Here is a 23,553-nt window from a genome sequence, read left to right as displayed (position 1 = left end):
TTAAAAAGATGGATAGAGGAACGCATGTGATAAAGGAAAAATGTTAACTTTATTATCTAGATGGCAAGTATATGGTATTCACTCTTTAATTATTTCAGCTTTCCTGTAGGTTTGAAATTTTTCATGATAAAATATAAAATCCTCATAATGACTCCTTTTTAAATTTTTGTGCAAGATACTGAAATGTGCCCAGATGTACTTTTAGACAAAATAATGGTGGGTGATAATGAAATTTTAGCATCTTAACAACAATTATGGGCAGATATAGAAGATGGTGTTTTAATATATTGAAACTGCATTTATTTATCCTAGAAATTGGCTATTTGAGATATTTCTAGTAAATTGGATATTAAAATGTGATCTCATTAATGTTCTCTAAATTGTCTCCATTGATTGACTCTTGATATATCAAGATGAAAATGTTCATCAGTTATACCTACATGATCTGGTTATCATTACTTTTAAAGTTAGACACAATTTATTGGTTTTTAAAACATTTTGTTATAGAAGTCATACCAGTCAAATGGAAAGTATTTCCATTAAAAGAGGTTTTTTTAAAAAATATTTATTTCTTTATTTTATTTTTGGCTGTGTCGGGTCTTAGTTGTGGCATGCGGGATCTTTGTTGCGGCATGCGGGATCTTTTCATTGTGGCGCGCAGGCTCTTCCTTGTGGCATGCAGGCTTCTCTCTAGTTGTGGCATGTGGGCTCAGTAGTTGTGGCACGCAGGCTCTCTAGTTATGGCTCGAGTGTTCAGTAGTTGTGGCACATGGGCTTAGTTGCCCCGTGGCATGTGGGATCTTAGTTCCCCGACCAGGGATCGAACCCGTGTCCACTGCATTGGAAGGCAGATTCTTAACCACTGGACCACCAGGGAAGGCCCTAAAAGAGGTTTTAAAAATGATGAATGATGGGGCTTCCCTGGTGGCGCAGTGGTTGAGAATCTGCCTGCCAATGCAGGGGACGCGGGTTCGAGCCCTGGTCTGGGAAGATCCCACATGCCACGGAGCGACTAGGCCCGTGAGCCACAACTACTGAGCCTGCGCGTCTGGAGCCCGTGCTCCGCAACAAGAGAGGCCGCGATAGTGAGAGGCCCGCGCACCGCGATGAAGAATGGCACCCGCTTGCCGCAACTGGAGAAAGCCCTCGCACAGAAACGAAGACCCAACACAGCTAAAAATAAATTAATTAATTAATTAATTAAAAAAAAAATGATGAATGATGAAAGTGAATAGTAGTGTGTGCATTTAATATGAATCCTGATTCAAACGAATTTTAATAAAAATTAGGCAATTTGAAATTTGAACACTGGTGATTTCAGGAATTACTGATTTTTATGTATGGTAATGGTCTTGTGGTTATTTTTATATATATATATATGTATGTGTGTGTGTGTGTATGTGTATGTATAAAAGTCCTTATTTTTCAGAGGTGCATACTGAAATATTTGCAGATGAAAGTACTTCAAGATAATACAGGACAGGAAGAAGTAGGTGGTGGTAGAGATGAAACTAGACTGGCTGTGAGTTGAAATGGTTGAAGCTGGGTGATGAGGACATGGGAGTTCATTATACGAATGTTTACTTTGGTATATGTTTGAAATTTTCCACAAATAAAAATATTTAACAAAGATATACTAGAGGTTAAATTGAACTTATGCAGGGTGATCTGAGAACCTAACAACCATTTAATACATGTTTCTATGGGAAAATATTTTCCAAGTTTTTCTGACTTCTAAATTCAGTGTTGGAAGGCAGCCTGTTTCTATGTTGAGGACTGCCTCTTTTTTAATGTAATAGTCTCCCTTATTTGATATCAATCATTTAAAATCATTGATAGCACTCTCTCTTCTTGTACAAATATAAATTTCTTCTATAAATTAAAAAAAGCATAACTGTCCTTTATGTCTTAATGAAAGTTCACACTAAGATATGAAAATTCAGATGAAGCAAAATAATGCATTAGATTAATTACATATCTTTTTAAGAGTCATTTTTCTGGAGTACAGTTAACATGAAACAGGGTAATTGAAAGAATTAATTAGTCTTAGGAAGAATATAAAATCTAATATCATGTACTTATTGTATAAAATCTGTGAAATACTTGTTTTAGGTTTCTGGTAAGAAATAAGATGACTCTGCATAGTGATTCCTGTGACTTTCATCACAGGAAATTTCACTACAGGTGATTTTAAGTGCCCCCCCCCTTTGTAATATTTATTTATTTATTTGGCTGTGCCGGTTCTTAGTTGCAGCATGCAGAATGCCCATAGGGGATCTTCGTTGCGGCATGCGGGATTTTTTAGTTGCGGCACACGGGCTCCTTTAGTTGTGGCAGACGGGCTCCTTTAGTTGTGGCACACAGGCTCCTTTAGTTGCAGCATGCAGGCTCTGAGTTGCAGCATGCGGGATCTAGTTCCCTGACCAGGGATGGAACCTGGGTCCCCTGCATTGGGAGCACGGAGTCCCAACCACTGGACCACCAGGAAAGTCTCGCCCTCCCCCCTTTTTTAATCTGATGTAATCAAGTTTAGAAAGTAAAAAATCCAAACGTAGAAAAAAAAGAAATAGAAATCTAAATGGGAAAAATACATTTTAGGATATCAGTTCATAAGATGAATTAGTAATTTGGATAAAAGTCCAAGTTCAAGGAAAATTTCCCTGAAAGGGTATTTATATAGTTGATAAGCCAGGTGTGACTCTGTAGTTGCCTAGGGCTCCTCAAGACTGTTCATTTTTGAATCAAAATTTTGATGAAAGTGGTATAACCATATCCACATTACAAAACAATTGGGGAAGTAGAGAAAAAAATACTGTAATTCCACCATCTTAATATAATTGTTACTATAATATTAATACTTTTGCATAATGTTTTTTCATATGTATATCTTCAGGTAATCCTAAAGTCTAGATTTAAATGTACTAAATCTACTTTGGAGTGTATAATAATCTTGTGATTTCAGATATGGCCTTGGAGTCCTATAATTTTTAGTTTCATTGATTTAGACAAATCAAAAGACCAGAAAAATGTATTGGATTTCTTAATCTAAATGCACATATTTTTCCTGTGAGTCTCTCAATTACACTATGGCTGTAATCCAAGTAGGATCCTGCTTTGCATTTTCCCACATACTTTTTAAACAAGTAGAGCTGAAGTTTCAAACCCCACGCCAAGCTTATTGCCATGAGTTAGCTACCTTAGATTCTAGGTATAGAGTATTGTCATTATGACGGCAGCATCTTTAAAAATAGAACAAATTCAGGTAGAATGGATGGCTATGAGTGAGGAGATTAAGGAAGAAAAACTGTGGCAAAATATATGCATAAGGAAACTGGTACAGATTCAGAATTATAACAGGGAGTGGGTGAGAAAACAGTACTGTTGCTAAACCTAATAGCATTGTAGACTGAATCTCCCCCCCCAACCCCCACCCCACAAATTCATATCTTGAAGGCCTAACCTCCCAGTGTGATTGTTTTTGGAGGTAGGGTCTTTGGGAGATTATTAGGTTTAGATGAGGTCATGAGGGTAGAGCTCTTATGATGGATTAGTGCCCTTATAAGAAAAAGAAGAGACCAGAGCTTTCTCTCTCTTGGCCAAGTGAAGGTACAGCAAGAGGGTAGTCATTTGCAGGCCAGGAAGAGGGCCCTCATCAAGAATCTGACTATGCTGGCACCTGATCTTGGACTCTCAGCCTCCAGAACTGTGAGAAATAAATGTGTGATGTTTAAGCCACCCAGTCTATGGTATTTTGTTCCAGTAGCACGAGCTAAGACAGTAATTGGTACCAATAAGTACAGTGCAGCAGTAACAGATATCTAAAAATGTGCAAGTGGCTTTGGAACTGGTTAATGGGTAGAGGCTGGAAAAGCTTAGAAATACATGCTAGAAAAAGCCGAGATTGCTGTGGGGACTGCTAATGGCAACTAGTGAGAGCTTAGAAAGAAAAGAGGAGAGCTGGAGGAAAAAACTTCCATCTTCTTAGCGAATACATAAATAATCATGAACAGAATGTTGGTAGAAATATGGACAGTAAAGGCCATTCTGATGAGGTCTCAGATGAAAATGAGGAACTTGTTATTAGACAGTGGAGAAATGGTGATCCCTATTGTAAAGCGTTTGAGAACTTGGCAGAGTTGTGTTCATATTCTAGCATTTTGTGGAAAGTGAAACTTGTGAGTGATAAAGTTGGATATTTAACTGAGGAGGTTTCTAAGCAAAGTGTTGAAGGAGTAGCTTGGTTCCCTCTGACTGCTTAGTAAAATGGGAAAGGAAAGAAATGAATTGAAGAAGGGTCTGTTAAGCAAAAAGGAACCAGAATTTGAAGATTTGGAAAATTCTCAGCCTATCCAGGTTGCAAAAATGAGAAAGCACCTGCAGAAGAGAACACAAAGAGTGTGGCTGACCAGCTATTTGATAAGGATATAAGTGTGATGTGAGCCATGGACCTAATCAGCATCTCAACAAAAGCCAGGAAGAGAGATGGAATTATACCATTGGAAACCCTGCCAGGTGGGACTAAAGGAAACAGAGAAAATGGAATGAAATGAAGGAACGCTTCAAACGTGTTATTCTTCAAGAAAACGAAGGATCCCAAAGGTGACTCAAAGTCATCAGGGCTGTTACTCCCACAGGTTCAGAGTGCAGAGGCCTGAGGGGCAGGGTACCTTCACCTCAATTTCAAAGGATGGGACTTCTGCCCTGCAGAGCCACATTGACAGGACTCCACCAAGCTAAAGGAATGTCTGTGGAGGTGATGCCACACCCTTTGGGTCCAGAGGGCAGAGCATGGAACCAAAGACATTATTCTCCAGCCTAAAAATCTAATGGTATTTGCCTTGCTAGGTTTTGAACTTGCTTCGGACCTGTCACCCTTTTCTTCCTTCTGATTTCTTCCTTTTGTAATGAGAATATCTATCCTATGCCTGTCCCACCATTGTAGTTTGGAAGTGTGAAACTTAACTGGTTTCACAGGTTTACAGCTGGAGAGGAATTTTGTCTCAGGATGAATTGTACCTCAAGTGTCACCCAAATCTGATTTAGATGCAACTTTAGACTTTATGTTGAAATGGGTCAAGACTTCTGTGGCTGTTGGGATGGAATGAATGGTTTTTTGTTTTGTTTTGTTTTTTAATTTTACATGCAGAAAGGCATGAATTTTGGGGCCCAGGGGCAGAATGTATGGACTAAATGTTTGTGTCCTTCCAAACTTCATTTGTCATAGCCCTATACCCTAATGTGTTGGTGTTATGAAGTGGGGCCTCTGGAAGGTAATTAGATTTAGATGAGGTCATGAAAGTGGAGCCCCCATGATGGGATTAGTGCCCTTTTAATCCAAGAAGAGGAAGAGAAACCAGAGCTTTCTCTCTCGGCCATGTGAGGATACAGAAAGAAGGTAGCCCTTTGCAAGCCAGGAGAAGGGCCCTCACCAAAAACCTGACTATGCTGGCATCCAGATCTTAGACTTCCTACCTGTGAGAAATAAATGTCAACTGTGAGAAATAAATGTCTGTTGTTTAAGCCACCCAATCTGTGGTATTTTGTAGCAGCTGGAGCTAAGTTTGCAAATATTTTTTTCCCATTCCATAGGTTGCCTTTTTTTCACTCTGTTGAATGTGACCTCTGATGCACAAAGGTTTTCAGGTTTGATGTAGTCCCATTTGTCTATTTTTGCTTTTGTGGCCTTTGCTTTTGGTGTTATATCTAAGAAACAATTGCCAAGTCCAATGTTATGAAGCTTTTCCCCTATTTTCTTCTTGTATCGTTATGGGTCTTATATTGTGTTTTTAATCCATTTTGAGTTAATTTTTCAATGTGGTGCAAGATAAAGGTCCAACTTCACTTGAAAAAAAAATTTTTTTTTTTTTTTGCATGTGGATATGCAGTTTTCCCATCACTGTTTGTTGAAGAGACTGTCCTTTCCTCATTGAGTGGTCTTGGCACCATTGTCAAAAGTCATTTGACCATATATATGACAATTTATTTGTGGGCTCTCTATTTTATTCCACTGGTGTACTTGTCTGTCTTTATGCCAGTATCACACTGTTTGATTGCTGTGGCTTTGTAATGTGTTTTGAAATCAGGACGTTTAAGTCCTCCAACTTTGTTCTTTTTCAAAATTGGCTGTTTTCGATTCCTTGAGATTCCACATGAATGTTATTTTATTTTAATTTATTTAATTTATTTTTTAAATTAATTAATTTATTTATTTATTTTTGGCTGCGTTGGGTCTTCCTTGCTGGACGTGGGCTTTCTCTAGTTACAGCGAGTGAGGGCTACTCTTTGTTACAGTGCGCGGGCTTCTCATTACAGTGGCTTCTCTTTTTTTTTTTTTTTTTTTTAATTTTATTAGCGTATACTTGATTTACAATGTTGTGTCAGTCTCTGTTGTACAACAAAGTGGATCATATATCTATATAATATATATATCTGCTCTTTTTTAGATCCTTTTCCCATATAGGTCATTACAGAGTACTGAGTAGAGTTTCCTGTGCTATACAGTAGGTCCTTATTAGCTATCTATTTTATATATAGTAGTGTGTATATGTCAAGCCCAATCTCCCAATTTATCCCTCCCTCCCTCCCATCCTCCCTGGTAACCATAAGATTGTTTTCTACATCTGTGACTCTCTTTCTGTTTTGTACCATGATTTTAGATTCCACATATAAGCAATATCATATAATATTTGTCTTTCTCTGACTTACTTCACTCAGTATGACAATCTCTAGGTCCATCATGTTGCAAATGTTACTATTTTTTGTCATTCTTTTTTATGACTAATATTCCATTATATATATGTATACACACACACACACACACACACACACACACACACACACAGTGGCTTCTCTTTGTTGCAGAGCACGGGCTCTAGGCACGTGGGCTTCAGTAGTTGTGGCACGCGGGCTCAGTAGTTGTGGCATGCAGGCTTCAGTAGTTGTGGCTCGCAGGCTCTAGAGCGCAGGCTCAGTAGTTGTGGCGCACAGGCTTAGTTGCTCTGCGGCATTTGGGATCTTCCCAGGCCAGGGATCGAATCTGTGTCCCCTGCATTGGCAGGCAGATTCTTAACCAGTGCACCACCAGGGAAGTCTTATTTCATTTTATTTTTAATATTTATTTATTTTATTTATTTTATTTTATTTTTTTTGGCTGTGTTGGGTCTTTGTTGTGGCACTGGGCTTCTCTCTAGTTGTGGCTCGCAGGGTCCAGAGCACATGGGCTCTGTAGTTTGCGGCACTCGGGGTCTCTCGTTGAGGCACGAGAGCTCAGTAGTTGTGGCACGCAGGCTTAATTGCCCCGCAGCATGTGGGATCTTAGTTACCCGACCAGGGATCGAACCCACGTCCCCTGCATTGGAAGGCAGATTTTTTACCACTGGACCACCAGGGAAGTCCCAGATTCTATATGAATTTTAGAATGAATTTTTCTGTTTTTGAAAAAAATGCCGTTGAGATTTTGATAGGGATTGTATTCAATCTGTAGATTACTTTGGGTGTCATAGACATCATAACAATATTAAGTCTTCCAACTATGAACACAGGATGTCTTTCCATTTATTTGTGTCCTCTTTATTTCTTTTAGAAATATTTCATGGATTTCAGTATACAAATCTTTGTTTTCTTTGGTTAGATTTATTCCTAAGTATTTTATTCTTTTTAATGCTATTGTAAACGGAACAGATTTCAGATCGGTTCAGTTAGTGTATAGAAATGCAACTGATTTTTGTGCATTGATTTTGTATGATGCATTTTTAGTGAATTTGTTTATGAGTTCTAATAGTTTTTTAAAAACCTTTAGGGTTTTCTACATGTTAAGATCCTGTCATCTGTGAACAAAGATAGTTTTACTTATTTATTCCCAGTTTGTATGCCTTTTATTTCTTTTTCATGCCTAATTGCTCTGCCTACGGCTTCCAATACTATGTCTAATACTGTGAATAGATGTGGTGAGAGTGGGCATTCTAGCCTTGTTCCCGATTAGAGGAAAAGCTTTCAGTCTTTCACCACTGAGTATGGTGTTAGCTGTGGGCTTTTCATATGTGGTGTTTATTATGTTGAAGTAGTTTCCTTCTATTCCTAGTTAAGTGTTTTTATCATGAAAGGGTGTTGAATCTTGTCAGATGCTTTTCCTGCATCAGTTGAGATGATCGTGTGTTCATTTTACTTTTAAAAAATTTTATTGAAGTATATGCAGATAAGTACATACTTAGTGTACAGTTCAGTTTATAATACACTAGTAGTTACCATACAACAGCCTCCCAGATCAAGACGTAGAACAGTACCAGCACCCAAAAAATTGCTTTCATGCCCCTCCCAGTCCCCATCCTTTCCTCCTTTCCAAAGGCAAATCACTACGTGATTTTTAATACCACAGACAAGTTTTATTGGTTTTTAAACTTTCTATAAATAAAATTGTGCAGTATGTACTCTTCTGTGTGTTTTTCACTCACATTGTATTTGTGAAATGTATTTGTATTGTTCTCTATATTTCTACTTCATTAATTTTCATTGCTGTATAGTAGACCATTGGGTGAATCAGATACAGTTTACCATTTACTGTTGAGGGACATTTAGCTTATTTACAATTTGGGGCTATTAAAGAAGAATGCTGCTATACATTATAATAATGCTGCTATACATCCCTTCATGTACTTATCTTTTGGTGTGCATGTGCATGCATTTCTTTTTGGTATATACCAGGAGTCTAATAGCTGGATCATAACTGGGTCATAGAATATTTATATGTTCAATTTTGGTAGGTAGTATCAAACTGGTTTCCAAAGTGATTTTATGAGTTTTCATTCACATTCCATATGAGTGTGCTAGTTGCTCTGTAGCCTCACTAATACTTGATATTGTCAGTCTTTTCCATTTTTACTATCCTAGTATGTGGTGGTATTTCATTATGATTTTAATTAGCTTTTTCCTAATAAATAATGAACTTGAGAATCTTCTCATATGTTTATTGGTCTCTTGAATTTCCGCTTTTGTGAAGAGCACATTCAAGTCTCATCTCATTTTTCTATTTTTTAAAAACTCAATTTGTAGGAGGCCTGTATATATTACTAAATATGTCCTCTTTTCCAGTTGTATGTGTTGTAAATATTTTTCAGTCTGTGGCTTGCATTTTCATTCTCTTACAGATTTTTTAAATGAATTGTAGTTCTTAATTTTCATGAAGTTCAATATGTCATTCTTTTCCTTTATGATTTAAGAAACATTTATACCCTGTTTAAAAAATCTTTCTCTGTGTCACAGTTATGAAGATATTCTTTTGTGTTATCTTCAGAAGTTTTTTTGTCTTACTTTTTGCATTCAGATATGCATACAATCTACCTGGCATCAATTTTTTAAACACTGTTTAATTTGACATTAGTTAGAATTCTGACTAATAGAAAATTTGCAAGAATAGTACAAAGATATCCAGCTGTTCTTCACACGGACTCCCCAAATGTTAATATTTTATTGTATTATTACCACATAGATGGTCAAATATTGATACATAGATATAGATATAAACAGATATGCTGGAGCCATCTTGTACTTGTATATAAAAGTTGATTGTTAAAAATTCAGGCATTTTCAGGTCGATTTTTAAACCATGATGGCTTGAAATGGGGCATGGAGGAATATGTATTCTATGGAAATTAGCAAATGGAACAAATCACTTCTCCCCTTTTTTGCACGTATCAAATATTACATTATTAAAAAGCAAGCAAAAATAGATGCATAACTTAAAACAAGTGGGTATTTGTGGTCACAAGATAAGATGAGAACACAGGAACTTAGTAGTAACAAAATTAGAAGAAATTGATTTAAAGAAGAAGCTGACAGTGTTCTCTATGCAGGAATGAAAGGAATTTTTAGGTTTCTAAATGCAACATTTTAGTTGCATGACTGAAGTTTCCAATTTGCAAGCTGAAATAAATCCAGCTACTTTGCATGTAGTGTGATGAATATGGCCATAAAAGAAGGCAGTTCATAAATGAAACGATGTTATAGCTTTGAAAAGAGTAAAATCAGAGATAACACCTTAAATGGAATGATAATATTAAAACATAGCAGCATATGGCTTCAGATTCATTGTATAATACCACTGTTCTTGGAATTAACTGGAGAGTCAGAAGAAATTTCTATTTTTATTTGTAAAGCTTCCAGTCCACCTCTTGAAACCAAATTATGGTTGTATCTTCAGCATTACATTCTAACATTTTTGTAATAATGGTGGCTTGCAGTTTTAACTAAGCATATTAAATAAAATATTAGAATACAATGACAAAAGAAAAATTCTCAGTGGTTGTTATTTTTTTAATTTATTAATTTTAAAAGGTAAATTACTTATAAACTTTCTCTGGTTAATCCTGAGTTAGCTTCCTAAAATGTTTCTTCTTGAACTAAATCTTATGACATGCAAGAGGGAAAATACATTGACTCTTTCCCATCTTATATATAATTCTTCGTGTGTTCCACAGAGTGAAATTATTTGACATGATTTAAGGTACTCAGTGATTTTGTTGGACTTTAAGAAATATAGCAATACAGATTAAGCCAGAATTTAGATTTGCCCCTTCATTTATATGTCTATAAAAATGTTTATATACTGTATATATAAAACATACATGTGTTTATATCATATGTATTTATTGTATAAATATTTATGTATACGTTATGTTTAAATGGCATGCATTTTTATGAGATAGTTAAATAATATAAAATGTTCCATACTATAGTTTTAAGTATAAAATCTTGAAGTAGATACCTGTATTGAATATTTTTTTTAATCTTAAAACAGTGTTTATGTATCTAAATAGAAAACTGTTTTTAGGTTAAATCAACTTGTATGAAAGTTTTCTGCAAAGATTCAAGATTTTTAAATAAATAGCATGAATTTAATGTCTTATAAAAGTTAAACATTTTGACACTGCTGAATTGTAGAATGCTGCAAGCATCCAAAAATGTTTGTTATTTTGTCTTTCAGTATAGATTTGATAAAATTTATGATTAAGCTCAATTGTACTCATTTTGACTTGTAATTTGCTGATGTTTTAATGGTTGATGTTATGTATGGTAGACTAATATTGCTTATATCAAATCTTTTACTTTTTATATAAGTGATACTGTATATACAGTTAAAGAGTTCTAAGTGTATGTGCTTGTATCACTGAAATGATTTGGCTTATTGTAAAGTATTCAGAAAAAAATAATAAAACCAGAATGACAGAAGACCAAAGCCAGAGCTTAACACTTAAAACTTGAAGATTCTTTTTCTAATCCCGAGCAAATTTTTCAAATTTTGCTGTTTGAGGAATCAGTGAAAAATTATAATTCTTGTGAGTTCCTAGAGACTGGTAGGGTGATGAGGGGAAACTGGGCCTTCATAAACACCTTCTCAGCTCAGATTAAAAAATCAGTGATAGAGTTGCCTCATTCAATCATTGCATTTTAATTCCTATCCCACTGTTTAGCTAAAGTAGTGGTGGTTAAATAAATATTATATAGAGGTGGAAGGGATAGAGAGACAGACAGACATGGAATTTATTTTTATTTTTGGCTGTGTTGGGTCTTCGTGGCTGCGTACGGGTTTTCTCTAGTTGTGGCGAGTGGGGGCTACTCTTAGTTGTGGTGCACGGGCTTCTCATTGCGGTGGCTTCTCTTGTTGCGGAACACAGGCTCTAGGTATGCGGGTTTCAGTAGTTGTGGCACGCGGGCTCAGTAGTTGTGGCTCGAGCTCTAGAGCGCAGGCTCAGTAGTTGTGGTGCACGGGCTCAGTTGCTCTGCAGCACGTGGGATCTTCCTGGACCACGGCTCGAACCTGTGTCCCCTGCATTGGCAGGAGGATTCTTAACCACTTGCCACCAGGGAAGTCCCTAGACATGGAATTTAAGTAGAAGCTCCTGATGTGTATCTTGGTTTGCTGTCTACATTGACAGACAGCTGGTAAATAAGAAATATATTTCCTTAAATGATCTGTTGACAGAAAAAAGCTGTCAACAGAGTATTGTAAAATTTCCTTTGACAAGAATCTATCTTTATCTTGAATGTATTATATTTTAATATATTTTTAACGATGTACACACAAATGGCTATATATTTTTGTTTTTCAGAGTTGGAGGGTTATCCGGTATATTAATGTCTTATTGATAATGGCAGAACATCCACCACTACTGGATACAACTCAGATTTTAAGTAGTGATATTTCTCTTCTATCTGCCCCTATTGTAAGTGCAGATGGAACACAACAGGTAAGGAAACTGAAATGTTTATTTTCTTATGTCTAGTACACATGTATTTCTTTCAGAAGAATGCAAAATTTAGAACAGAATGAGACATCACAACAGTAGGTTCCTGTTAATTCATATTTTAAACTCCAGTTCAAAATGTTGTTTTGGTTTTATAGGACGATGAAATAATGAGACTGTTTGTGAAGTTGCTTCTAAAATGTCTCACTAATTAATGATTAAATTTCTTGTGTTTATATTTAGTTCCCACTGAAATTTTTTTTGTTTTACTTTAGACAACGTACTAGTCCCTGAGTGTTTTTCAACTAAGTTTAACCTTGTACCTTAATGATTATTATAAATCATTATTTCAAATCATTATGAAATCATGACTTAATTATGTGATTAAATGACTGCCTGCATTATATTATAATAAAATGTTATCTCTTTTTCTTCTTTTCTCCTCACCAGAATCCCCCCTCCCAAAAGCAAACACACAATTCATGGTGTGTTTTTCTCCCAACCCAGGGCTTTATAAATAAAGTTCTCTTATTTTGTTGATGCCTTATTCCCTCAATAATCCTAAAGGGATGGGAATGAGGGACTTTCATAAGTACCTGTTATGTGCCAAGCAATGCACTTAATTCTCACAACTACCCTGTATGGTAGTGATTTTAATATTGTAAGTGAAGAAACAAAGATTAAGGACATAATAAATAAGAATAATAAGAAGGAACAATTTGAGTTCTCACTATATAAAAAACATGTGCTAAGAACTTTATGATCTTATTTAATTCTTTCAGCAATCCTGTCCCTATTGCAGATGAAACAAAATGAGTTTCAGAAAGGCTCAAGATCACACAAAGCTTTTTTGCTCCATTACTCATACTGCTTCCTTGGGAAACTAAAATAATGTAGTCTTATTTTGTTACTTTACAAACTTCGTGTCTATAGTGGACAGTTATTATTTGCTTACAAGATAAGGGACTACTTTATTAACTTGGCTATTGAAAAATCAAGTGATTAGCTTGTTTTCTAAAGTATATATTGGTTTTGATTTTCACATGTGCTCTGATAGCTTTTAGCAGCAACCTCTTTTCACTAAAGTTGATTTTTATAGTCAAATTTAAGTCTGTTAAAATTTTCTTCTCCCTAAAAAATAATAGATGTGGCAGATATTCATTTACTTCGAGGCTCTGGGAGTGCTTTCAGTTATCATTGTTGCTTCAGGCAGATCACTGGCTTCAAGTTGTTTATAGTGTAATACAAGAAAAAATCTATTAAGCAGTTAATTACAGTACACTGATATAGTTGCTAAAGTGTATAGTCTGTTAAAGGGAAGACAGTAGGCTGAAACAAGACCCACAGTGACTTCCTAAGACTTATTTCTCTCTTTTCCCCCAAAAGGAGATTCTCTTGGCAGAATTTTTCTTGAAATCTTGAGGGCACCATGGCTAGCATATAGTAGTAGTTGTGTAGATGGATATAGAGAAAGGAGCTGGGGATAGAAGAGCACACTAGAGCAAGATTTGAAGGATCAGGGAGAGTCACTAGGTCTAGAGGACCTAATTTTTTTTAGTTAGGGTTTGAAAAATCAGGTGTCAAGAAGTGGAATAAAGCCTTAAATTCTAACTGGCAAAGAGAGTGCCTTGTAGTTTGATAGGGAGAGAGAAAAATGAGTGGAAAGAGCATAGGATTTGGTTGATAGACTTAGATTTGATTTGGGTGACTTAAGACAAAGTATTTAACTTCTCTGTGTATGTTTGCTTCTCTATAAGATAGAGGTAGTAATAGCTGCTTAAAGTAGCTGTAGCTATGAGGGTGAAATGAGCTTGAAGGAGCTCAGTAAATATTTGCTAAATTTGAATTGAAGCACTTAATAAATGTTTAAAAGACTGAAGAAACTATATAGGTATGTCAGTCAGGACTTAAGTCAACAGAGATAGTTATAGTAAGATAATAGATAATTATGATGGATACAAACTAAAGTATAAGTGTGAGAGAGTGGACCAATAGCTATGGTAGAATGTAAGGAACTGAAGAAAAGTAGATAACAGTAAGTAGATAACAACTGACAACATGCATCTCTTTGTCTTAACTCAGGAACTTACTGGTATGCCAAGCATGGCCAAGTTAGAGCTTGCCTCTGGTGATATGACACTACCTGGTTGGTGCCCAGAGTAAAGAAGCAAGCTAAAGACAGTTCCTGACAGGAGGAAGTCTTGGGTACATGCATGATGTTAAAAATTTAGGAAAACAGATAGATTGTCCCTTGTCTTTACTCTCTTGGGAATATTATTCTATTTCTTGGGAATATGAGATTTCTGTTCCATCCCTTGAGATCAAATTAATTTTCTTATGGTTAGCCATCCAGATTATCTATCTACTCATTAATATTTTCTAATTTTTTATAGCAAACATATTTTATACAATGTCACATTATACATAGTGGGTCTTTTGGCTTATGAATTATACTAGAGGGACTCTCTCCTGACATCATTACTGCTGGTGTTGCTTTTAGGGAAGCTATAATAGACATTTATCATTCATTTTGATTGGCAGCACCTGAACTATTTTTTGTGTTTGAAGAATTTCATTCCCCTTTTTTCTATAATAAACTTTATTTTTAGAGCGTTTTAGGTTTACAGAAAAATTGAGCAGAGTGGTTTTTTCATGTGCCTCTCCCACACAGTTTCCCCTATTATTAACATCTTAATAGGTACATTTGTTACAATTAATAAACCATTATTGATACATTATTATTAAGTTCCATGGTTTACATCAGGGTTCATTCTTGGTATTGTACAGTTCTATGGGTTTTAACAAATGTGTAATGCTGTATATCACTATTACAGTATTATACAGAACAGTTTAACTGCCTTAAAACTCTGCTGTGCTCTATTATCCCTCCCTCACTCCCCACCCCTGAAACTTTGGCAACCACTGATATTTTTACTGTCCCTATAATTTTTGTCTTTTTCCAGAATATCTCATAATTTGATTCATACAGTATGTAGCTTTTTCAGACCAACTTCTTTCACTTAGCAATATGGTCTGGAAAATTTCTTCTTGTGGCTATTTCAATAGCTCCTTTTTACTATTGCATAATATTTCATTGTTTGAATGTCCCGGTTTATTCATTCACCTGTTAAAGGACAGCTTGATTGTTTCTAGTTTTTGGTGATTATAAATAAAGCTGCTCTAAACATTTATGTGTAGGTTTTTGGATAGACGTAAGCTTTCAACTCAATTGGATAAATATCTAGGAACATCAGTGCTAGATTGTTCGGTAAGACTGTTTAACTTTATAAGAAACTAACTGTTTTCCAGAGTGACTATACCATTTCGCATTCTCAAGCATGTCCTTGATTTGAGATTGTATCCTTTCCTGATAGAGCAGGTAAAGCGTTTATGAGTGCTTGTGCTGCCCTGTTAGAACCCCCAAATATGCTTTAGGGAATATGAACTTCAAGCACAAGTGGAATGCTCCCAGCTGTATTCACTATTGCTACCATCAAAAGAAAGTTCAGATATTTTGGTTTCTTGTGTGGTTCAGTACTTTCCTAATTTAACTTTACCTTCTCTAATTTTTACTCATTTACCTTCCAAAAATATTGAATGCATTTAAACTTTTGGCTAAGATCTTTCAAAACTCAGTGCCTGTCTAGCTTCTTTATCAGAATCTTCTCCATTTCATTCATTTTTTAATTATTATTTTATAACTCTATAATTATTTTCTCACTTGTACCTGCTTGATTTTGATTTATGGAGGTGACTGAGTAATGACAGAGAGAGACTAATGCCATTGAAGGCAAATTTTTATTACTTACATTTCCTGAAAGAAGGGAGCACACCATGCCATGCTGGGCCACAGGGGAAACATCACGTTTTGGTCAGGAGGCAGAAGCAGGAACAAGAGGAAAGCCTAGGCCAAAGCCATTAAATTGGTGTTTTCTCAGGAAAGGCACAACAGTGTAGAGTAAGTAGCTTAGGATTGGCTATTTAATAATTGTGGGAGGCAAGAAATAACAAGTATTGACTAGGATATGGAGAAAAGGAAACCCTTGTATACTGTTGGTAGGAAGGTATGGATAAATTGGTGCAGGCACTATGGAAAACAGTAGGGAGATTCCTCAAAAAATTAAAAATAGAACTACTATACGATCCTGCAATTTTATTTCTTGGTATTTATCTGAAGGAAGTGAAATCACTGTCTGGAAAAAATGTATGTACATTTTTGTGTTGCAGCATTATTGTGTTTGTTGCAGCATTATTTACAGTAGTGAAGACATGGAAACAACCTATGTATCCATCAGTGGATGAAAAGATAAAGAAGTTGTGGTGTGTATGTATGTGTATATGTATATGCATACACACGATGGAATATTATTCAGTCATGAAAAAGAAGATCTTACCATTTGCCACAACATGTATGTACCTTGAGGGCGTTATGCTGAGTGAAATGTCAGACAGAGAAAGACAATTACTGTATGGTCTCACTTATATATGGAATATTTTTAAAAATGAACATATACATTTGAACATATACAAATGAACATATACAGATACAGAGAACAGATTGGTAGTTGGCAGAGGTGGGTGGTTGAGGGGGGATGGGCAAAATGGGTGAAGATGGCCAAAAGGTACAAACTTCCAGTTATAAGATAAATAAGTCCTAGGAATGTAATATACAGCAAGGTGACTATAGTTAACAACACTGTATTGTATTTGAAAGTTGCTAAGAGAGTGGATCTTAAAAGTTGTCATCACAAGAAAAAATTTGTAACTATGTGTGGTGGTAGGTGTTGACTAAACTTACTGTGGTAATTATTTTGTAATATATTCATATATCAAATCATTATGTTGTACACTTAAAACTAATATAATGTTCTATCAATTATACTCAATTTTAATAGTAATCTTATTTATTTATTTATTTATTTTTATATTTATTTTTGGCTGTGTTGGGTCTTCGTTTCTGTGCGAGGGCTTTCTCTGGTTGCGGCAAGCGGGGGCCACTCTTCATCGCGGTGTGCGGGCCTCTTCACTATCACGGCCTCTCTTGTTGTGGAGCACAGGCTCCAGACATGCAGGCTCAGTAGTTGTGGCTCACGGGCCTAGTTGCTCCGCGGCATGTGGGATCTTCCCAGACCAGGGCTCGAACCCGTGTCCCCTGCATTAGCAGGCAGATTCTCAACCACTGTGCCATCAGGGAAGCCCAGTTATATCTCAATTTTAAGAAAATTAAAAAAAATAATTCTGGCAGATTTGGGGCTATACAGGTGGTCTTTAGTTTCCTGTTACTTGGCCGTGGGGTGATATAGGGCAGCAGAAATATTGGCTTGGTGTGTAAGAGTTCAGTAAGGGGGTTATTTGGAGCTGTAGACTTGAAATTGGTTGGTTTGCATATGAGAGGTGTGCTCCTGGTTGAGCCCTTTGCTACCTCTAAGAATTGGTTAGCCCTGGGACAGGCAGTCTCTCCCCAGCCAGCTCAGCCATAAATGCCAGAGCATCAAGAACACAGAAAATAAGAATATATCGTTAAAATAATTGGCCCTGTGTTGAACAGATGCCAAATAGACAAATACAGAATTTAAGAAAACATGGAACATCTCCTCAGCTTACTGTTTTCAAAACCTGTTTAAATTGTAAGCTATAACCTATATATATAGAAAAGTACATAAAACAAATATATAATATAGCACATGATTATAGAGCGTAAATCTTATAACTGCCAGCCAGAGTAAGAGGTAGAATACTGCCAACACCCTAGAAATCCCCTGTGTGTTCCTTCTACATCACAATACCCTCTCTAGTTGGAGGTTACCACTATCCTTATTTCTATGGGAATTACTTCCAGACTTTTCTTTATAGTTTTATCTATGCATACATCACTAAGCAATAATTGTTTAGATTTGCCTATTCTTGATCTTTAAAGTAATCTTTACTGTAACTGTTCTTTTGTGTCTTGCTGGTTTCGTACAACATTGTTTTTAAGATTCATTCTTATTGGATGTTGCTGAAATTTGTTTTCATTGTTGTATAGGATTCCATGTATGGATATACAACAGTGTATTCATTTATCTCTTCTATTCTTGGTGGACATCTGGACAGTTTCTAGTTTGATACTGTTTTTTCTTTTTGATTTGTCAAAACTCTTGATATATATTCTGGATATAAACCTTTTGTCAGTCACCAATGTGGTGAATGCTTTCTCTTATCCTTGTAACCACACTCTTTAGTGTCTTTTGATGAACAATTCTTAATTGTAATGTGGTCAAATTTATCAGTTCTTTTTATCTAGAGTTAGTGTATTGTTTTTTTGTTTAATTCTTTCCTACACTGAGGCAATGAAAATATTTTCCTATATTCTAAAAAGTATAGTTTTGCTTTGAACATTTTATTCAGAAATCCATTGGAGTTGATTTCTGTGAACTGTGTCAAGCATGGGTTCAATTTGATTATTTTTCCATATGTATATTGAATTATCTCACACCATTTATTGAAATGACTATCATTTTCCTATGACTTTACAGTGATATTTATGCCATAAGTTAAGTGACCATATATTTGTGGAATTGTTTCTGGATTATTAATTCTATTCCATTGATCTGTTTGATTATCCCTGTGCCAGGACACTTTAAATGGAGTCTTGGTGTCTAGTAGGGCAATCCATCTCACTTTGTTGTTCTTTGAGAGTGTCTTGATATTCTTGGCCTTTGCATTTACATATAAATTTTAGAATTAGCTTATCAATATGCACATACACAGCCTGCTGAGATTTGGATTTGGATTACTTTGCATCTATAGATCAAGTTAGGAGAGAATTGACATCTTTATAATATTGAGTCTTTCAGTCCTTGAAGTTGAAGTTGGTATATCTAAGGTATTAGAAATTGTGTGCGTGTGTGTGAAATTTCATGTTCTGTTGTTGGTAACTAGAAACACAGTTTATATTGCTTTAATATCTAGCAACCTTGCAGGATAATAATCTCTTACACTTCTATTACAAGAGAGTGGTACCCCTCCCATTTCCACCCCTTGATTCTTCGACCTGGACTCGCGAGTCCTGGCTATGAGAGAAACAGCACCATATACTGGACGCCAATTTAGGGCATATGCCACCTCCTGGAAAACCTTTCTGCAACCTTGCAAGGTATTGCCACCTGGCTGTTTCTGTAACTTAAAACATTAAATATTTTACAGTATTTTAATGAAATACATGTAAGTGTATATATATATATACATACACACTTAAACCTGTTGTGAAAGACAGAATCACCAAACTCTAAAGGGAACAACATCTTAAGGAAATGAAACATAATGGTCATGGAAATTTGATGGATCCTGGTCTAAAAATAATTGATTTTCTATTAAATTAACTCCTAGATATTCTACAGTTAGAATAATTCCTAATTCTCTAGTTAAGTGACTTTGTAGTTTGTCAAATCCTGTGCCCCAGAATCCTGTAGAAATTGTTGACTTATAAGAAATGTAATTTGGGCTGAAGTGAGGAGGAAATAAAGAATAACTTCTAAGCAGCACTGAATAAACAAGGAAATGCATTCAACTAAAAATTATCCATGGAATACTGAAAATTCTTTAAAGTGAATCTGATTATAAACTTCTGTAATAGGAGATACTAAGTGAAAAGGAGTCTTCTTACAAAAATGATTTTTCCCGTGATCTTTTCTATGTTCTTACATTAGCTTAATACAAAGCAAGATTTTTTTGTCAAAAATTATACAGATGTTTGTAGAAATAGAAGTTGAATTCTGCTTTTTCAGCTCTCATAACATTTCCCTTTCAATAATAAACCATGGTCATTATATATTCAAAGTACTGTTATGTATCTTCTTACCACCAGATAGAATGCCCAGGATTCAAATTCCTGAAATGCATTTGTGTGATTTTTCAGAAAAGAACATTTTGAAAATCAGACAAATATGCACATACATGTAAACACATGACAGAAAGTTATACAAGAAATTATAAGCAGGGACTGACCCCAGAAAAAGTTTACATTTTACTATACAACCTTTTGTACTGTTTGAATATTTTTTAATCTTGTGGATTTATTACTTTTTCAATTTAAAAACTAATAGTTGAAAAAAGAAAAAAAACCACGCAGTTCCAAGTGTACATATACACATATATCACAGGAAGAAAAGCTCTGGACACATACATACGCATTTATTAACAGTGATTCTTCTTTTCAAGAAAAAGATTTGTTGGCAAGAGGTGGAAATTTTGCTTTATCCAAACTGTTTTAGGATTTTAGAATGTCTTTATTTAAACGAACATATGTCAGAAAAGTGCACAAATCATTTCTGTGCAGCCCAATTAAAAAAAATAAAGTGAACATAGCCCCTGTAACCACCCTCAGGTCAAGAAATAGAACTTTACCAGCACCCCCAAGACACTTCTTGGGAAGGATTACCCTTGCAACCCTTCCCAAGAAGTAACCCCTCTCTCCCAAACAGTATCCCCTTTTTCCTCCCCAAACCAAGGATAAGTTTTGCCTGATTTGAATTTTACATAAATAGAATTATACTGTATATATTATTTTGCTCAACATTATATGCATGAGATTTATCCATGTTACCACCTGTAGCATAGTATTTCCTGCATAATATTCCATTCTATGAATATACCTTAATTGCTTCAATTTACTATTGATGGAAACTTGGGTTGTTTCCACTTTTTGATTATCACAAGTAGTTCTTCAAGAACATTCTTGTACACTACTTTTATACATGTGCATGCTTTTCTTTTGGGTATATACCTAATAGTGGAGTGCATGGGTCATAGGGAATATATATGTTCAAATAGTGACTATTACTTTTTGTTGTTGTTTATCTCTACTTATACATCCCAGAATACCTCAAATACAATTGAACTCTCCTCAAATTCCCTCAAACACCAAACTTTTACTACTACCTTCTGTCTTCCCTTATTGTGGAGGACTATTATTTTCCCCAGATAGCTGCTGCCTCCTTCTAGGGTAAGATTATTTTTTCCCGCCCCACTGATGGCAAAGAAAAAGGTTTCCAAAGAGGCTATACCAGTTTACACTTCCACAAGCAATATGTTGTTGGCAGTTGCTCTACAGTCAAATCATCATTTGGAATTGTCTGTTTCATTTTATCTATTATCATGATAGGTATGTATACTAGTTGAATTTTAGAGGAAATATCCACATACCTCCTGTGTGCACAAAAATAAATATACTTTCCTCTTGGGGAATATCTGAATAAAATGCCTATTGTTTAATTAGTAAACATTAATTCCAGTGTCTTATATGTGTCTGTAAACATAATTGACCACCTAATGGTCTGTACACCTATGTAATATAGAAATTGGCATTTTAAAACTAAAACAGTTGGTAAACTTAACTGGCACATTAATAAGTGCTTTTTTTTTTAACATCTTTATTGGAGTATAATTACTTTACAATGGTGTGTTAGTTTCTGCTTTATAACAAAGTGAATCAGCTATACATATACATATATCCCCATATCTCCTCCCTCTTGTGTCTCCCTCCCACCATCCCTATCCCACCCCTCTAGGTGGTCACAAAGCACCGAGCTGATCTCCCTGTGTTTTGCGGCTGCTTCCCACTAGCTATTTTACATTTGGTAGTATATGTAAGTCCATGCCACTCTCACTTTAGCATTTGTTATAAAGCTGGTTTGGTGGTGCTGAATTCTCTTAGCTTTCGCTTGTGTATAAAGGTTTTAATTTCTCCGTCGAATCTGAATGAGATCCTTGCTGTGTAAAGTAATCTTGGTTTTAGGTTTTGCCCTTTCATCACTTTAAATATGTCCTGCCACTCCCTTCTGGCTTGCAGAGTTTCTGCTGAAAGATCAGCTGTTAACCTTATGGGGATTCCTTTGTATGTTATTTGTTGTTTTTCCCTTGCTGCTTTTAATATTTTTTCTTTGTATTTAATTGTTGATAGTTTTATTAATATATGTCTTGGCGTGTTTCTCCTTGGATTTATCCTGTATGGGACTCTGCACTTGCTGGACTTGATTAACTATTTCCTTTCCCATATTAGGGAACTTTTCAACTATAATCTCTTCAAATATTTTCTCATTCCCTTTCTTTTTCTCTTCTTCTTCTGGGACCCCCTATAATTCAAATGTTGGTGCATTTTATGTTGTCCCAGAGGTCTCTGAGACTGTCCTCAATTCTTTTCATTCTTTTTTCTTTATTCTGCTCGGTGGTAGTTATCTCCACTATGTTATCTTCCAGGTCACTTTTCCATTCTTCTACCTCAGTTATTCTGCTATTGATCCCTTCTAGAGTATTTTTAATTTCATTTATTGTGGTGTTCATCATTGCTTGTTTGCTCTTTAGTTCTTCTAGGTCCTTGTGAAACGTTTCTTGTATTTCTCCATTCTATTTCCAAGATTTTGGATCATCTTTACTGTCATTACTCTGAATTCTTTTTCAGGTAGACTGCCGATTTCCTCTTCATTTGTTTGGTCTGGTGGGTTTTTACCTTGCTCCTTCATCTGCTATGTGTTTCTCTGTCTTCTCATTTTGCTTAACTTACTGTGTTTGGGGTTTCCTTTTCGCAGGCTGCAGGTTCGTAGTTCCCGTTGTTTTTGGTGTCTGCCCCTAGTGGCTAACGTTGGTTCAGTGAGTTGTGTAGGCTTCCTGGTGGAGGGGACTGGTGCCTGTGTTCTGGTGGATGAGGCTGGATCTTGTCTTTCTGGTGGGCATTACCGTGTCTGGTGGTGTGTTTTGAGGTGTCTGTGACCTTATTATGGTTTTAGGCAGCCTCTCTGCTAATGGGTGGGGTTGTGTTCCTGTCTTCCTAGTCGTTTGGCATAGGGTGTCCAGTACTGTAGCTTGCTGGTTGTTGAGTAGAGCTGGGTCTTAGTGTTGAGATGGAGATCTTTCGCCGTTTGATATTACATGGAGCCAGGAGGTCTCTGGTGGACCAATGTCCTGAACTCAGCTCTCCCACCTCAGAGGCTCAGGCCTGACACCCGGCCGGAGCACCAAGACCCTGTCAGCCACACAGCTCAGAAGAAAGGGAGAAAGAAAGAAAGAAAAAATAAAAAGAAATAAAGTTAAAATAAAAAATTTTTAAAGTAATAAAGAAAAAAGAAAGAAAGAAAGAAGAGAGCAATCAAACCAAAAAACAAATCCACCAATGATAACAAGCGCTAAAAACTATACTAAAGAAAAACAAAAAAAACAAAAACGGACAGACAGAACCCTAGGACAATTGGTAAAAGCAAAGCTATACAGACAAAATCACACAAAGAAGCATATACATACACACTCACAAAAGGAGAAGAAGGAAAAAATATATATATGT

General features: G+C 35.8%; 1 protein-coding gene across 6 annotated transcripts in view; it reads left to right on the top strand.

Annotated features, from left to right (window-relative positions):
* Nucleotides 1-23,553, top strand: part of FNDC3A (fibronectin type III domain containing 3A) — a 193,156-nt gene that overhangs the window by 21,345 nt on the left and 148,258 nt on the right. For 5 of the 6 annotated variants that reach the window (XR_014236917.1, XM_082365287.1, XM_082365286.1 and 2 more), the window contains exon 2: nt 12,105-12,242. The exons of the other annotated variant lie outside the window; for it this stretch is intronic. Coding sequence is in view for 4 of the 5 variants with exons in the window: in XM_082365287.1 (XP_082221413.1) it covers nt 12,144-12,242 (99 nt within the window). In the remaining variant the exon portion in view is untranslated. The remainder of the gene's footprint in view (nt 1-12,104; nt 12,243-23,553) is intronic. 6 annotated transcript variants of the gene reach the window in all.

Source organism: Balaenoptera borealis, assembly GCF_965194805.1.
Source record: "Balaenoptera borealis genome assembly, chromosome: 18".
In the NCBI taxonomy this organism is placed as follows: domain Eukaryota; kingdom Metazoa; phylum Chordata; class Mammalia; order Artiodactyla; family Balaenopteridae; genus Balaenoptera; species Balaenoptera borealis.
This window is presented reverse-complemented; position numbering and strand designations above follow the sequence as displayed.